Here is a 17,305-nt window from a genome sequence, read left to right as displayed (position 1 = left end):
TTTTTCTTTTCTTTTTTTTTTTTTTTTCCTATCAAGCGAATTTGAATTAGGTGAAAATTATCAGTGAAGAGGAACTAATGGCCTTATCATTATTCACATACTAATTGCTTTCAGAAAAGATTAGAGATTGTGCGTCTTTCATGAATTTTGTAGGGAGATGCGGTCACTTATTTTTATTCTTCCCACATCTTTTTGTCTGTTTTGTTTTGTTGCTGACTTCTCGGTTACATTCAAGATAAGGAGGCTGTCCTTTGCTGAGCTCTTTTTTGGAGACAAATAGCTCCATTTACATAGGAAAGAAAATATTTGGATACTCTTATCAATGATGTTTTGGAATAGTACCATCATCATTTGTTTGGGTATAATAAGAAGAAGGGTGTAGCCCTAACTCATTCTTGACATCTCTCTTCTTTATTTTTCTTCTAGTAAAACTTTTATAACTTTTCCTCTTCTTCTCCAATTATCTCGTTACTTAGGGACACTCTGGATCATTCTACTTGTTGAATGAGACAGTACAAATTTAATATTCCATAATCTTGTGCTTGTCCTACTTTCCTTTAGAAACTTTTATTCTCAGTGACTTCCTGAAAGAAGGCCTCCACCCTACTTAGTTTAAGGACCGCAACTGCATTCTTTTTTTTTAATTGTTTTTTGATGGTTTATTTTATTTTTGAGAGAGAGACAGAGTGTGAGCGGGGGAGGAGCAGAGAGAGAGGGAGACACAGAACCCGAAGCAGGCTCCAGGCTCCGAGCTGTCAGCACAGAGCCCGAAGGGGGTTCAGACTGGCAAACTGTGAGATTATGACTTGAGCCGAAGTCGACGCTTAACCAACGGAGCCACCCAGGAGCCCCGGACCTCAGCTACATTCTGTCTCTTCCGAACACACATCGCGGCTTCCCATCGGGCTGTGCAATTCATTGTCCCTGCTCATAAAGCAAACTTACTCCCACCTTCTGCCATTCTTACAGTCTTCTGCCCAGTGGGAATACCTCCTTCCCTCTACCTCTCTCAGTCTTATCCATCCTTCAAGGCTCAAACCAAGTCCCATGAGTTCATGAGGTCTATTTCTATCACTTGGCCTCCACACTGATTGTCTTCTAAGAGAAACCCTTATATTAGCTATTACTTATTAAAGGCTTTTTGTGTTCTGGACACTGTTAAAAGTATTTTACAAAAATTATTCCATGTAATATTCAAAACAACCCAGCAGGTAGGTATTATTATTTAATATTTAGCAAAGCCAAAGAGATTAAAGAGTTTTTCAACTTAGGCAGCTAATAAGGGAAAGAGAAGGGGGAGACTCAAACTAGGTCTACTTAACTGCATTCTGCCATGAATTTTCCCCGGAGGCTGAGAAAGGGGACTTAGGAAAGAAGGAGGCCAGACTCTCAGAAAAAAGAAGGGAGTGCGAGATTTGAAACAGCTCTCCAGGAAACAAGATTCTCTCCACTCCTAAAACCTCTGCGTTGTGAATGTACTGCTTGCCTTACAGCTGGCCTGCTTGATGGTCACAGTGGAGTTTTCCTCTGTGATCACACAGAATTTTAGGCTCTGTGGTCCTTTGGTGGGGGAGGCAACAAATTATGATTTTATTGGCACCCGGTTTCTCAATGATTTGATGTTCTCTCTTATTGTATTGGAGATATCTCTGTCCACTGCTTCAGTTCTGTTTAATAGTCTCCATATTATTAAGACCACAAAATGAACTCTTGGGGTACCGAAAGCATTTTTCTGCCTTGTCTGATGGCAGGGCGAGGTTTGTTGAAACTTAAGCAACACTCCTAACACTTCGTCGTGTTATTAACAGGAGAAAATAATTGGGAAAAAGTTTTAGTTAATACGAAAAACCTCAGAGGTTAACATCGCCTCGTGGTTAAGAGCACAGTCCCTGGGGTCCAATAGCCTGGGTTTGAAATCTGGCCCCGTGGTTGATCAGCTGTGTGACCTTGGGCATTTTTCCCTCTTCTTTAGTTATTGGTCTTTTTAAAGAATACCATCAAAAAAAGAAGAGAGCCTTCGTTGAATGTAGTGAGGAAGGCATTAAGTGCTCTTTTTTAGTTACATCAGAAGTGAAATACAACTACTTACGAATGCCTGTGACAATTCCTTTTTGTCCAGATTGGCTCTCTGCTGAGAACTCCACTTGATTCTCTATGCCCGCCGCCTGCTTTTCTGTGGCCCCCGAGTCTAAGGTCCCTCTTAAGATAAATGCCATTGTGGGAGTTTTAGGCAAGTGTGGGTGTCTTCCTTCCTACCTGTCCTGTCAATGTCTCCTCCCCGCTAGGAGTCACGCTGCCCACTCGTATTAAAAAATCTCCATTACAGCATGCCAACCTCCTTTCAAAAAAGCCTTGTGTTCCTCACCAACGCTCACCTCCGTTTTCCAGCAGCCTACCCGCGTCGTGTGGCTTGACAAATTCCCTACCAGCCTCCCGTCCCAAGAGAACACGGACCGGCTGCATCGATACCGGCGTGTCAGGTCATTGCTTAGTGTGATGTTACTGAAGGGAGAAATTTCTGTTCCGGCGGCAAGGAGAGTTTGCAGCAGGAGCCCTTTGTGGCCCAAACGGTTTTTGCTCACAGCGGGTCCCAGATGCCCAGCTGCCAAATAAGAAGTGAAAACGGTGGTCAGGATTCCATCTTCCGTTCGGAACAAATCAATCCATGCGGGTACATTTCTGATCGAAGTCAGTAATGTCCGCTTTCCAAGTGCTTTTCCCTCAACAGTTGCCTTTTCCCACCTTGTTAGGAATAGCCTCGTTCACCTCGTTCAGCTTCAATAACTACTGTCTATTACAAGCGCTGCTCGTAGCAAATGGGGCGGGGAGGGGCAGCCCAAGAGCTTGCAGAGTCGAAAGAATTCTAATTCTAATACTTAAAAGATACATGACTGTAGACAAGTCAGTTACATTTCTCTCCGCCTCGGTGCTCTCATAGGAAAAACAGAGAAAACACATACTCCACAGGGCCAGGAGGAAGAACAAAGCGGTACCTTCGTAAGTGTTTTGTACACCGTAAAGCCCATTACTGTTCTTGTGTCATTTGTCACTCTCAACCAGCACGGTGACCCGGAGAAGAGGTGCAAGCTAGGAGCTCCCTCGTGCCCGTGCCAAGACTTTTACTTCAGCCACTTCCGAACTTCCAAGGGGAGCAGTTTTCATCCCAACATCTCTGAGATTTGGCCGGAAATTCCCATCAATATTTAGTTGGTAATGTGAAGGAGTTCATTCGAAAGCACACGCTAGATTTCCGGAGACGTACAGGCAGAGCTCTCTCTTGCGTTCCTCTTGTTTTCCCACCGTGCTAAGACTAGCCAAATAACCAGTCCTCGATAAATACGGGTGCATCGGTTTTACGTGTGTTTATCTTTTTGATGATACAACAGAGATGTTTATAGGTGGCATAATGGAAATAGCAAAGATGAAAATTAGCAGACTTACGAATCACCTTCCTCTTTATGCTTGGGAAGATCGCTCATTTATTCAAGAAGGTGTTGATGACTTCACGATCTACATGATCTTAAGGAACTATCGATTGAGCTTCGGTCTCTGCTCTAAGCGCGGGATCTAAAAATTCAGATGAACTATCATTTATATGCATGTCGATGCACAAAGCTGATTGTATTAGTCAGACCTAATTTTCTTGAACAACTAAAGGTTTGGTGTCCGTCCCCTAGGTGGGTACTCTGAGGCAAAGTTCTAAATCAAATACAACAAGAGGAAAAGTGAAGCAAAAGAGAGAAGCGGGGAGAATTCTGTGGATGACTTGGGTCTGTTTGGTTTTGAGCCCTGATTTCTTTAGACACATTAACATCACTTTTCTCTTTTCCTGAAGAAGTGGCAAATTCAGCAGGGGCATGTTCTGCCCCGTTCTGTGACCTAAACAAAGAACAGAGATGCGTGTTTGATCAAACCCCATCCTGCAGGAAGCCCGATACCAGTTTTCCACCACGTAAGCTGGTCTCGAAATCAGGCAATTTCCTTGCAGCACAATTCTGTTCTTTGATGGGATAGAGATAGATGCTGCTCGATCTGTTGGACTCTTTCCCTTCTTTCAACTTTGGATGTGCTTCCATCCATCCCCCCCCCCCCCCCCCGCCACCTCGTGACTTCCAGAAATAGTGACAGGGACATTCATTGTCCATCTACCTTCTCAACATTCCGAAGTCGGCATCTAAGAGTCCGTGACTTGCTCTCACATCCCCCCTCACTTCAGAAGAGCCATTTCATTCCATTTTAGAAAGAGAGAGCAGAAAAAAAAAAAAGTTTCTAGTTACACAGATCAATCCAATTGTTCGGAGCTTCAGAATGAATTTTTAAACTTGTTGAACAGAAGCATACAAATCTCTCAAAGCAAGTCAGATAATGGACAAAGGCTCCATTCATTGTGTGGGCAGAAAGGAATGCTGGTACCCGGCAGCTCTCTAAGGAATGTTCCTTTGGCTTTGACCGTTCTGTTGGGAACAAGGAGGGAAACACATATAGAAAATGAATTTCTAATGTCTCTGGCTTATAATGGCAAAATGATAAGAAAAGTTGGCTGTTTCATATAAACTGTCAGTTGCATATTCCAGGCCTCCTCTCTGAGGTCCCTCCCACACCCACAGGCCTGGCCACCGTTTAGTGAGGAGTACAAAGTGGCTGTTTATTATTATTGACTGGTGAGGCCTGTGCTCTGAAATTCATTCTGTCAACAGAATGTAAGCAAAGTTGGCATTTTAAAGCAGGGCTCTTTCAGTCGCTGGGTTTTCTCAGGATTGCTATGCAACACGATCAGTGCTGTAGTCCCCGGTTCAAGCTGAAAATGTTACACAGGAAGACATACCATGTAAAGGTCAGATTCTTCTACTATGATAATTTTCTTGATCTGTGTATATACAAATGAGGTTGAATGTGTCATCTCTTATCATAACGCTTCTCAAGGTCCTGGGGGCTTTCTACCTGTCAAGCCTAAAAATACGACGGTAGTTTAAATGGGAAATCTTACTAATAAATGTATGACGCTATAATAAATGTGTGATGCTGTAATGCCAAGGTGAACTTAATGTGCATTGTCAAGAAGATGCTCTCCTATGATAGAATCCCATTAACGTGCTGGTGCTGCGGACTGAGTACAACCTTGTTTATTAGTCTCTCCATGCTTTTATGGCCAGAATCAACTCTACAGATTACTTATGTGCACGGAAAATATGACTTAACCCATAGTGTAGTGAAATGATCGGCCCTGAGGTGCACTTTGTCATGGAATCTTATTTCGTATCACTTCCAGAAAACACTCTCTTTTGTCTGCGGACTAGTGGATGTAACTTAGGAAACGTGTAAAGTTGCAGATACATAATGTTCCCATTTATAATGTCAAGGAATAAATTGATTATACCTAATAAGATGCCCACTTCCGATCTCCATAATAACACGAAGAGATAATACAGCAAGAAGAGGAAGTTGGGAGTGCGTCGTCTTGTTAGTTGACCCAGTTCAAGGGTCTTGTGAACGAATCATTTTTTACACTCCTCCCAAATCACATTTAGCCGATCTCTTTCGCTTGGTAACTCTGTGCATGTTCTTCTTCCTGCCGTCTCGTAGGACCTCCAAGGAGAAATCGAAGCTCACACAGATATCTATCACAACCTGGATGAAAATGGCCAAAAAGTCCTGAGATCCCTGGAAGGTTCTGACGACGCAGCCCTGTTGCAAAGACGTTTGGATACCATGAACTTCAAGTGGAGTGAGCTTCGGAAGAAGTCTCTCAACATTAGGTAGGAGCACATCAGGGGTGGAAAAAAAAAAGCCAGAAATGAATTGAAATGGGGAGACTGGCCTCATTTTCCTAACTCGAGTAGCTAATATCTTATATGTTTATGTAAATCACCCATTTTCGGAATGATTCATTTTATTTTGAATAAACGAATCACTCATTTGCTTGGTACGGAGCCGATTGATACTTGAGGGTTCAGATCAGATTAGAATGGTGAGGTTTTATAACCATGGGAGAGATGCATATGAAGACATTAGAGTGAATTTAAATGAGGAACACAGCTATCCTAATTTGATAGAGTTCTCTCTTGGCTTACTACAGGATTATACAAAAAGTGAGAAAATTAGCGTGTGTTTATCGTGTAATTCTTGGGCTTTACTCTAAATGCATAACAGAGGACGTCCCTTAAATACCAGAATGCCTTGTAATTAACACTTTAGAGGAGACCTCTCCGTAGCTCCTGCCGCTAGGGAGGAATTGTAGACACTTCTGGTCTTCCGCTCCCTCTCACATTTTCTCACCACATCCTCCGTAGCCTAAGCCTTTACTTGTTCTGCACTCTCCCCTTTTGCACAGTTGCCCATTCTCCTGAGAAGCTGGTGGAGGCATCTCAGCGTTGTTGTAAAGAGCACAGAGGGGAGCTCTTGCTACACCCATTGTGAGACAGTTCAGTGGCAGCGCAAAAAGAGGGGACAGTTAAGTGCGACGCCCCGTGTCGCGTAAGTGACACGGGAAATGCAAGGAGCGCTAGTCGGGTTTCCTGCTTTCTGATCACTCGTGTGTCCCAATTTCACATGTCTTTATACAAATATTTTGTGCTTTCTTCTGTGTCTGGAAGAGGGGGGGTAGCAGAGGGTGGCAGAGGGAGACGAACGGACTTGACGGTAGATGGAAGGGAATGTGCTAAACCCTGGCAGGAGGTGCTACCCCTAGGTTGTGAGATTACAGAGTGGAGGTTTCTTTTTCTCCTTTATAGTTCTTCTCAATCGGCCAAACTTTGGACATACAGCCTATTTGCTTCTCTAATGAGGGGAAATTTCCCCGAAGTTTAGTAATTCAAAAGCACGCTCGTAAAATCCTGTACTTATAATGCGAAACGCTACTAATGACAGCAGCCAACCCCCAGTGCGTCACATATCACGCGGTGTCCTGGGCACTTTATATTTCTTGACCCGTTGAATGCTCTCAGCAGCGCTAAGTGATAGACTTTGTTATTATTCTGTCTTTGTATCTGAAGAAAGTGCGGTCGGTCCAGAGGGGCTAAATCATTTTCCTAAGGTCATTTAGTTAGTAAGTGACAGATCCAAGATCGAAGACAGGGCATCCAGCTCCAGAGTCTGAGCTTTTTACCATCAGTGTAGTAATACCGTGAGGTATAAAGCAGAAAGGAAAAGGTAAGCCTCACCTAACTTTTGCACATAAATACGTAATAAATTAAAGGATGGAATAGGGCAACAGATATTTCTATGAGTAAGAAAGGATTTATTTTCAAGTTTATTTATTTATGTTCAGAGGGAGAGAGAGAGAAAGCGAGAATGGGGTGGGGCAGAGAGAGAGGGAGAGAGAGAGAATCCCAAGCAGGCTCCGTACTTTCAGGGCAGAGCCCGATGCAGGGCTCAAACTCACAAACGGAGATCATGGCCTGAACGGAAATCACGAGTCAGACGCTTAACCTGAGCCACCCAGGCGCCCCAGGATTTATTTGTATCCATAAGGTTTCCCCCCCCAAGATTGTGCCCCAGCCTCTAAGACACTCATTTTGATCTCCCGCTTCGGTCCATGAAGTTTGTATCGATGTATTGAGGCAGAGTTGGGAACAACAGTGGGCAGTGGCATTTTCAAAGACAGCGAGACTCCATTCTCCGTCTGTCCCTTAGACTCGAGGAGAGGTCAGTGTGTGTAATGACAAAGGCCACTTTCATAACATCTATCATTAAAAGGGAATGAAATATGTGAAATGGGGAAGATATTGGTAGATAAAGGAAAAGGAAAGAAAGTTGCTCTTTTTCACAGGAAGGAAAAAGAAAGGTGCTCTAATTGTTCTGAACATCACTCAGTGCCTTTTCTCTCCTTCGTGTGAACTTGATGAAATAAAAGGAGAATCGAAAGCGGCGAAGAGCGTGTCGGCCAAAATATGGGCTCTTCATTCTCAGCAATTTCCCATATGCCAGGCACTGCAGTTCGATTCTTGCTGTCATTAATCAAGGAGGAAACAGTTACCTTGGCTTATCGAAGGTGCTGCGAGTTCTAGAATTTACATATTCACATCAATGGTTTTGGCTTTTAACTAGGCCTCTGTAATAATACAGTCTGTGTTATGAACACTCACTTACAAAAAACGAAGAAACAACTGATCACGTCAAAGTGATTCGGTCTCTTTCCTGACCCTTGGTTGAAATAAGGGTGTCAGTCCGTCCATCCTGAATGGCAGGGTTCAGTGAAAGCAACCCAGCAGAGGCAGTAATTTGGGATGGTTATGAAATCGGATAGATGAATGCTAGAAGAGTTAGACACAGAACCATTCATGACACTTATAAGCCGGCTTTGTGAATCTAGTCAGTTCCTCCATCAGCATTATTCTAGAGTGAAAAGTCGCCACAACTCAAAAATAGTTCCAAAGATACCCTGGAAAAACAGCCCCTGTATTTGCCCAAGCGGTAACACAGTCTCCTACCAAAAGCATTACAGTTAGTTCGTTGTTTTATGAGGGATTCTGAGAGCCATTTTTCCATTTCCGAAGAGAGAAACGTTAGTATCTAACTACACAGGTGCGCATTTTTTTAGGTTTTTATTTAAATTCCAGTTGGCATAGCGGGTGGTGTTAGTTTCAGGTGTGCACCACAGTGACTGGACATTTCCATGCATCACCCGGCGCTCATCCCAACAAGGGCGTTCCCGAATCCCCATCACCAGTTTGGAATCCAAATGAGTTTGCAGCGTCCGTTTGCATTCCCTTGGCTCATAAGAGGTACCCTTGTGCTGCCAGATCCAAGTCCTTATCATGTCCCTTTCCCTCCCTGTATCTTCCTTCTGCCCTGTGTCTTTTCTCTTCCTGTGATCACGATTCTTACGTAAGTCTCCATCATGACACTCTATTGATCGATTTGTCTGTGTGCCTTTACACACTGATACCATTCGTCACACATTGACAAAAATATTCTTCCTCGGACATGTCTGTCACGTTATTCCCGTGCTCAAGAACTTCAGTCTTGCAGGTGCCCATATTTTACTCATTCATTCATTTTTTTTTTCATTCGACAAATATTTCCCGAGTCTTTTCCGTGTACTTGGCACTCTTCTAAGCACTGAAGGTACGACTGATCGAAACAGGCCAGAGAAAAGTCATTGCTCTCGTCATATTTATGTCTCGTCGCCAGAATCTGGTAGACCCTCCACTCTACCGACGATGCCCAGTAAGACCCTGACAGTCCCTTCCTTTCCTCTTCTTCCCCTGCCTCCCGGTTCCTTCCTCCCCAAGCAGCAATGTAGTTATTCCCCAGCGTGGAGAATGGCTCCTCTCAGCCAAGAAGATTCTGCCGTTTAACCCCGTTCCTGCTCTCCACCAATTTTTTCCCTCGCTCATATGCCCAGGGACATTTGCTGGTCCTCACACTTAGACCCCTCCTCTCAGCCTCCACATTTTCATCCAGACCTCATAATGAATATTTCCCTCTCTGACCGTTCCTTTACGACCAGGTCGTCCCTGCACTGTTCTCCTTTGTGCTAAATGGCACATTCCTTTAAGTATTCTTGAGTTGTTTGATAGGGCTCTGCTTGCTGCTTCCAGCTACATTAGATAAATAGGAAAACTCCAAGCTCTACTATTTGGCAGGGGGTGGGAGGGGGGATACTTTGAGAAGGATAGGTATTAACCCTCCTTTCCATATTTGGTAGAATTCACCTGTGACCAGAATTCATCTAGTCCTGGACTTTGTTGGGAGTTTTTTGATTGCTGATTCCACTTCATTACTAGGAATTGGTCTGTTCACATTTTCTATTTCTTCTCAATTCAGTCTTGGAATATTGTAGGCTTCTAGGACTTTGTCCATTTCTTCTCGATTGTCCAGTTCATTGGCATATAATTTCTGTAGTCATCTTTTGTAATCAATCCTTTATATTTCTGTGATGTCCGTTGCAACTTCTCTTTCATTTCTGGTTTTGTCTGAGTCCTCCTTTTTTTTGTGATCGTGGTAAGTCTCCTGCCAGGTAAGTATTGAGTCCTCCTTCTTTTTTGTGTGTGGAGTCTGACTAGAGGTTGATCAATTTCGTTTGTCCTTTGACAAAAGCAGCTCTTAGGCTCGTCGGGATTTTCTCTTGTTTTCAAGTGTCTATTTCATTCACCCCTGCCCTGATCGTTAGTATTTCCTACCTTCTAGTAACTTTGAGCTTCCTTTGTTCTTTTACTACTTCCTTTCAGTGTCCGATCAAGTTGTTTATTTGAGAGTCTTCTTGCTTCTTGAGGTAGGCCTGGATCCCTATAAACATCCCTCTTAGAACCGCTTCTGCTGCGTTCCAAAGCTTTTGAACCAGTGTGTTTTCATTTTCACTTGTCCTCATTTTCATTTGGCTTCCTCTGTGATTTTTTCATTGACCTATTGGTTGTTTAATATGTTGTGTAGCCTCCACGTGTTTGTTTCTTGCAACTGTTTCCTTGGGACTGATGTCTGGTTTGATCCCGTTGTGGTCAGAAAAGATGTTTGATATGATTTTGGTCTTCTACAATTTATTGAAACTTGTTTTGTGGGTTATCACGCGATCTATCCTGGAGACTTTTCATGTACACTTGAAAAAGAATGTGTATTCTGCTGTTTGGGGGTAGAATGGTCTGTATGTATCTGTTAAATCCATCTGGTCTAATGTGTCGTTCAAAGCCACTGTTTCCTTATTGACTTTCTGTCTAGGTAATCTATCCAAGCTCTAAATGAGTTGATGAGGTAGAGTAAAAGGAGTCCCGGACCGGCATTTGGGCCACCTACTTTCTCTTCCAGCTCTGTTACTAACTTCCTAGCATATAATCTCGAACATGTCACTTAACTGCTTCCGACTTCAATATTCTGCCTCACTGAAATGAGAAAATTTGATCAGAGGCGTGGATAGTCTCTTCAATTTCCCTAGCAATTCTACAAATCTATTATTTTTATTTCTGCAGTTACTTTTGACGAACCTAGGCAAATTATTGACATTTTCTACATTGGTTTACTTATATTTTAAATAGAACTGATTAAGTTCGAAGATATGGTGTAAGAGAAAGCAAATAAGATGTCTTGGAGACAAATGAATACTTTAATTGAAATTGTATAATACCATCTCACAAATTAGTTCAAGGAAAGTATATCCCATCTGTTCCATATGTATTATCACGTCGCATTTTATCCAAGAGGTATAAGAAGAGAAGTAAACACTCAGAGATAGTTGAGTGCCATAGAACGAAAGAAAACACTAACTGTTTTAGGTGGGAGAAAAATAAAATAAAAAATTTTTACTTGCATGCATACATACATGTATGTGCACGTTTTCTCTCTCTCTCTCTCTCTCTCTCTCTCTCTCTCTCTCATACACACACACACACACACACACACACAGTTATTGATGACAGTATCCAACATCTGAATTGTGATTAGTCAAAGAAGTGTTTCTCATTCTAAAATATTCTATATCCACAACCTTGCATTTTAATTTTGAAAATATTAATAATTTGGGAAGTGGTCAGGTGACTGTTTTTTCCTTAAGAACTACATATGAAGATTTCAGTTCATTCTGTCACCAGATTATATTGTCAAGGTTATTGTATATACTATCAACTATGAGAAGCACATCTGTTATCAATGTAATTTCAGCAAAATTTACATTCTGCGAGGTTTTTTTGACTTGGGAGAAAAACGTGTAAATGTTAGATACGAATACTCACTCTTACGGAATTCTGAATGCTAATTTGAAAGGCGAGAATACCAACATTATATAGTCCACAGCAGCAATAAAGCTCTTAGAGAGTCATCGGCACTAAAAGTTAGAAGAGTTCAGAGGTTTTTCTATAATGGAGAATAAAGAAAGAGCAAAAGGTAGCATAGTCTTTCTACTTTTGAGAAAAAATGCAACTTGGACATTGACTATTCCTGACCTTCTTTCTCTTACTCTTGAAATGTTAATTATGTGTGAAAGTTGGAGTTCATGGCCAAGCTGGACCAAAAAGAAACAAGAAAGTTTACTTCTCTTTGAATGTAATTCTCTCTCTTTATTTAAAGTTCCACAGCTCCCGTTTTATGTCTATGATTCCTTATTATTTCTGCCTTCTTACCTTTTCTTTCTATATGCTTAAGTGCTATCTGATTACACAAGGGTACCCAAGATACACAGGGGTACATCATTAGTTTTATAAAGGAAGTCAAAGCCCGCGGGTGGCTCAGTCAGTTAAGCATCTGAATCTGCATTTCAGCTCAGGTCATGATCTCGCGGTCTGTCAGTTCGAGCCCCGCATCGGGCTCTGTGCTGACTGCTCAGAGCCTGGAGCCTGCTTCAGTTTCTGTGTCTCCCTCTCTCTCTGACCCTCCCCCGTTCATGTTCTCTCTCTGTCTCAAAAGTAAATAAATGTTAAAAAAAAATTAAAAAAAAAAAAAAGGATCCATGCCTTTCAGAGTAAAGTTTTGTTAAGAACTTCCAACTAGGCATCAATGCAATCGTACTTGAAATATTTGTGTCTAGAGAAATCACAATCACTCGAGCAGCCCCTATAATTCTTAGTACGCTGATACTGAAGACTTCCTTAAAGACGAGCATTACATCCCAACACACCTAAACGTTCTGCATTTTACCCAAACCTTCCAAATGGTGGAAGTTATCTGCTTATTAAAGACCAACATGTGCCTTGTTAAAAGCTAGTAGCCCCTAAGCTCTTGTCTTCACTAATAAAGATTAATAGAAAATGGTTGAAGCTTAAGCATGCCCCTTCAAACCTCTACTTTTATTTTCTGTTGAGTAGGTAGAGGTAAATAGAGTATATTTGCTAATTGGCAGGATATCTTTTGGCTCGGGGATCCAAGCATTTGGTGAAAACCAGTAAGGTTAAAGATTTCTTCACATTAGGAGAGTTTGCAATTTCTACTTCCCGTGTCTAAACACAATAGCTCCAGCTACAAGCTTCAGCTGCTGTCTTTGAGCCTTTGCATCTCAGTTTGCACATTTGCAAAACAAGAGGCTTGACGAGAATTTCTCAGGTTCCTTCCAGCCCTAACAGCCTAGGATAAAACCTGGAAGGGGGAAAAAGAAAGAGTCATTACAAATAGAAAGAAACAGTTTCCGAAGAGACATTCCCAATACAAACGTAGGTTAATCATTTAGAACTATTTGGTACGCAATCTCAAAAATCAAAATAGGGCAGCTGCTTTCAGAGATTGCGCTAGAAATGTGTCTCGAAAACCCTTCACAAGCTTAGCATAGCCACAGAAAATGTTTTGTGAGCTCTTGGTGTGTCATTGCATTTAGATCGCCTTCAAAATCATGTCACTGACAAATGCCACCTTTGCCCCGTGGAGACCAAGAAGTAACGTTTAGGACATGCAGGAACTACTTTAAGAAACTCTTTCTAAAATGGGGCGCCCGGTGGCTCAGTCGGTTGAGCGTCCGACTTCGGTTCAGGTCACGATCTCACACTCCATGAGTTCGAGCCCCACGTGGGGCTCTGTGCTGACAGCTCAGAGCCTGGAGCCTGCTTTGGATTCTGTGTCTCCCTCTCTCTCTGCCCCTCCCCCGCTCATGCTCTGTCTCTCTGTCTTAAAAATAAATAAAACATTTAAAAAAAAAAAAAAGGTTCTTTCTTAAAGAATGGCCCTGGAGTTCACCTGCTGAGTTGTGAAGTTTCTCGTTAAAAGTCCAGAAAGTCTGGAGGTGGAACCTGGGAGTCTATACCTGAAACAAGCTACTCACGTGGGTTTTATGCACCCTGAAGTTTGAGAACCATGGCTTTAATTGGATACCTTCATAAGCGTGGTTTTCATTCAGGAGCCATAATCTGACTGCTTTTCTCCTCTCCCTCCTTTACCCAGCATCCCTTGTCCTTTATGAAACTTTTGGTTATATTTGTGTCACCGCTCTCAAGCCCCAGCAAGGGAAAGAAACAGTCATTTGATACGGAGTGAAGGTGATCAGATGTTCCCAAATGTTAGACCTAACTCCGCACTCTAGATACATGGCAGCCTTTTCTCCCCCATCGCAGGTCCTTTTTCCCCTCCTCCATTAACTCCCTTGACTGTCCCCCATCCTGGCTCTTAACCATCTCCCTATCTCCTGCCCTGAAGCTCCTCTTAGATCCTTTAGAAGTAAATTCCCTGGGTCCCAGAGCTATATTTTCCCCTGGGGACACAAAGGGTTTCATTGACCTGTTAATGATTAGTCAGCACCATTGAACCTAGACCCTGGTTGTAGCCCGCCTTATGTAAATGAAGCAGCCCCTGGTGGCCGTGGCTCGGCTCTTCAGCGACTTTATCCTCCTCCAGACCTCTCAGCAGGGGGATATTTTATTTCCTCTACCAGACAGAGGGAGCAGGCATTAGGCCTCCTACATTCTTCCTCACCTTCCCCTCTTCCTACTCCCAAGGCCTTATTGGGACCTAGCGACACTCAGTACTGCTTTATTTAATCAGAGCCTCTTCTTTTCCATGCTGCGCTTCCACGTCTGGACTGTACCTCCCTCCACCTCCCTCCCCACACGTCCTGCTTGACCCCCTCGCTCCCTCTTCAAGGGGACCAGGCTGCAAATTACAGACACCCCAGGGCATCCCTGTAAGCAGTGGTCATCGCGTGCCATTAAACAGCGAAAATCTTGCATAGGGAATTCTCGCTTGGGCTTCTCATGGAAAAGCAATCATTGAAAGAGAAAGGGAAGAGAAACGGAAAAGGACTTACCTCTACCCCTATATGCAGTCTGCACTATTATATTTAATTCATGGCATTTATGGTATTTCGTGATTTGTTTATTAGATAATAATGCCCTTAGAGTCTTGAACCACTTAATTTCTCTGATGGAAAGGCCTTCCTGTTTTTCCAGACACAGTGTTTACATTGCTCGTAATAGAAAGACGGTTCTGACCATTTGGAGAAGTAGAAAGCTGAGGGAATAAACCACCTCTAAATCTACCTCTGGGAGATACACGGGTTGGCATTCCAGAATTTTTTCATGCCGGAGTCCAGTGTGTGTACAAAAATAGATAAACATACACGAACGTTTTAGAAAAATCGATTGTAGACATTTTTGTAACCTACTTTCTCCCTCAGCAACTGACGGGGTGATCTTTTCCGTATCCCTTAATATATGCTGATGTCATCGCATTGGACAATGCATAGGATGCATAGGCTGTGGACATTGCATTGTAAGACTTAACCGTTATATATGTAATCTCTTCCCTAGTATGGGATATTTAAGTTGTTCCTACCTTGTGTCAATCATAAGTGATGCTGAAAATAACACTTTTCTACCTATATCTTTGCATGATTTTCCAGTTACTTCCCTAGTACGCGATTTTTGCATTTAAGCTTGTGGGTCATTGTATCTGCACATTTTAAAGACGTGTAAGTATCGTCCTTCCTAAAGAAAATGATCCCTCGGCAAGTTTGGAACAATTTAATTTCAGTACATAGCCACTACTTGGTGAGTCTGTTTGACTAAGACCAGCAGGAGAATTGTATTTGAAATGTCAGGCTAAGTTATCAAACAGCAAAGGGAAATGTTTTTCTACCTGGTTGCTTTACAGTTCAATCTTTGCAGCATTGGAGACTATATTATGCTTGTGTTATAGACAGCATTAATTTTTATGAATTAATTAGTAATTGCTGATAATAGATGAGTAATGCAGCCTAATTCTTGATTTACCTGAGGATAGAGCTTTGTTAACATTCCTCGCTTCTTCTTTGTTTTCTGGATGATGATTTATTTGGTTAATTTAGCTTCTCATCCTCAAGTGAAATGTGGGTTTTATAGCACAGATCATTCATTTGTATATTCTTAAATGGCTTCTATGGATTAACATGTTCTAAATACAGTTGATGGTAAAGCACTCATTCTCCTGCCTAAATTATTCATGTTCAGGGCAGGCTTTCAGGCAAATGTCTGATTTTACTTTTCCACGTGAGTTGTTGTCTCGGTACATTTTACACAAAGGAAACAAAGCGGAAAATGTTGAAACTTGGTGAAAACAAATCCCAGGTGCACGCGAATAAAGAAGGGTGGAGGAAAAGGAGAAGCATATGGGAAGAGGAGCAGAAAGGAACAGATGCCAGATGGAAGGAGTCAATGGAAGAGGCTGCCTAGGGTGTAGAAATGGAAAAGTCAAAATGTGGGGAGAGACCTTTCCATTTCTCAAAGCCGAAAGAATTCCAGTACTAGCATGAGTCACTTGAAAACCGAGTGGTTTATATTAGTCACTGGGAGCAAAATTTTTTCTACCAGAAACATTAAGAATCATTGACTGCAACGCTGTGGAAAAGCAATCCATTCCGGTGTATATTTCATGCCGAAAGTCTCAGCATTCTGCATGTGGCAATAAATGTACAGCTAAACACTGTCCTCCCTCAAAATTGCCCTCAAAATGCCCCCATTATGGCTCGCAAGAGCACAGAGCTAGATTTTTATTGAGGACTGCTGTATGGTTCACAGTGGGTTTATGTACTACGGAACTCACCAAACCACTGTGCCTTTAATGGGATTATTGAAATCGTTCGTTACCATTCTAGATATTTTGACCTACTTTGTTCCTGCTGTTCTTCAGGTCTCATTTGGAAGCCAGTTCTGACCAGTGGAAGCGTCTGCACCTCTCTCTTCAGGAGCTTCTGGTGTGGCTACAGCTGAAAGATGACGAGTTAAGCCGGCAGGCACCGATGGGAGGCGATTTTCCAGCAGTTCAGAAGCAGAACGATGTACACAGGGTAGGACATTTTTAAGACTAGTGCCTTGCACAGAGTGAGCATTCGGGGACTCTCTTAAAATGAGTTTGGGTTGAAACCGAGCTGACCAGAAATTGTTTTCACTCTGCCGATCCAGGAGTCAATTATAAATAATCCAAGCCATTATTATTTTAAATGTCAAAAGCGCCCACATCAACGATATCCTTTAAGAAATTGCCCATCTCTGTTAGCGATGACTTCAAATAGTTATCAGCTCATACCCGATCTTACTTCTTCTAGACCTCTACCGGTTCTCTATTATTTTGAGATAAATATCAAGCATGGATCGTTTAACTCATAAACAACTGAGAAAGTATCTCCGAAGATAAGTTTCCACTCTTTAAATGTGACCACATTGCTACTATAATGCGTTTTAAATTTTATTCTAATGACTATCGGGCTTTATTCAAATTTCCACTCTTAACATATATGTGTCTCAAATGTTTTAACATGTTTTTTGTTTCAGTAAGAATTAAAATAAGCTTCACACATTGCCTGTGGCCAATTTGCCTCTGAAACACATTTTTTAAAACTTTTATTTTTGAAATAACTATAGATTCCCAGTGAGTGACAAAAATAGTACAGTTTCCCTCTACGCTTCACCCAGTTTGCTCTAAT

At 42.1% G+C, this 17,305-nt stretch overlaps 1 protein-coding gene across 1 annotated transcript in view; it reads left to right on the top strand.

Annotated features, from left to right (window-relative positions):
- Positions 1-17,305, top strand: part of DMD (dystrophin) — a 1,998,908-nt gene that overhangs the window by 1,630,494 nt on the left and 351,109 nt on the right. Inside the window, exons 56-57 of the mRNA XM_049644567.1 lie at positions 5,584-5,756; positions 16,513-16,669. Of these exons, the coding sequence (XP_049500524.1) occupies positions 5,584-5,756; positions 16,513-16,669 (330 nt within the window). The remainder of the gene's footprint in view (positions 1-5,583; positions 5,757-16,512; positions 16,670-17,305) is intronic.

The sequence above is a fragment of the Panthera uncia genome, chromosome X (assembly GCF_023721935.1).
Source record: "Panthera uncia isolate 11264 chromosome X, Puncia_PCG_1.0, whole genome shotgun sequence".
In the NCBI taxonomy this organism is placed as follows: domain Eukaryota; kingdom Metazoa; phylum Chordata; class Mammalia; order Carnivora; family Felidae; genus Panthera; species Panthera uncia.
This window is presented reverse-complemented; position numbering and strand designations above follow the sequence as displayed.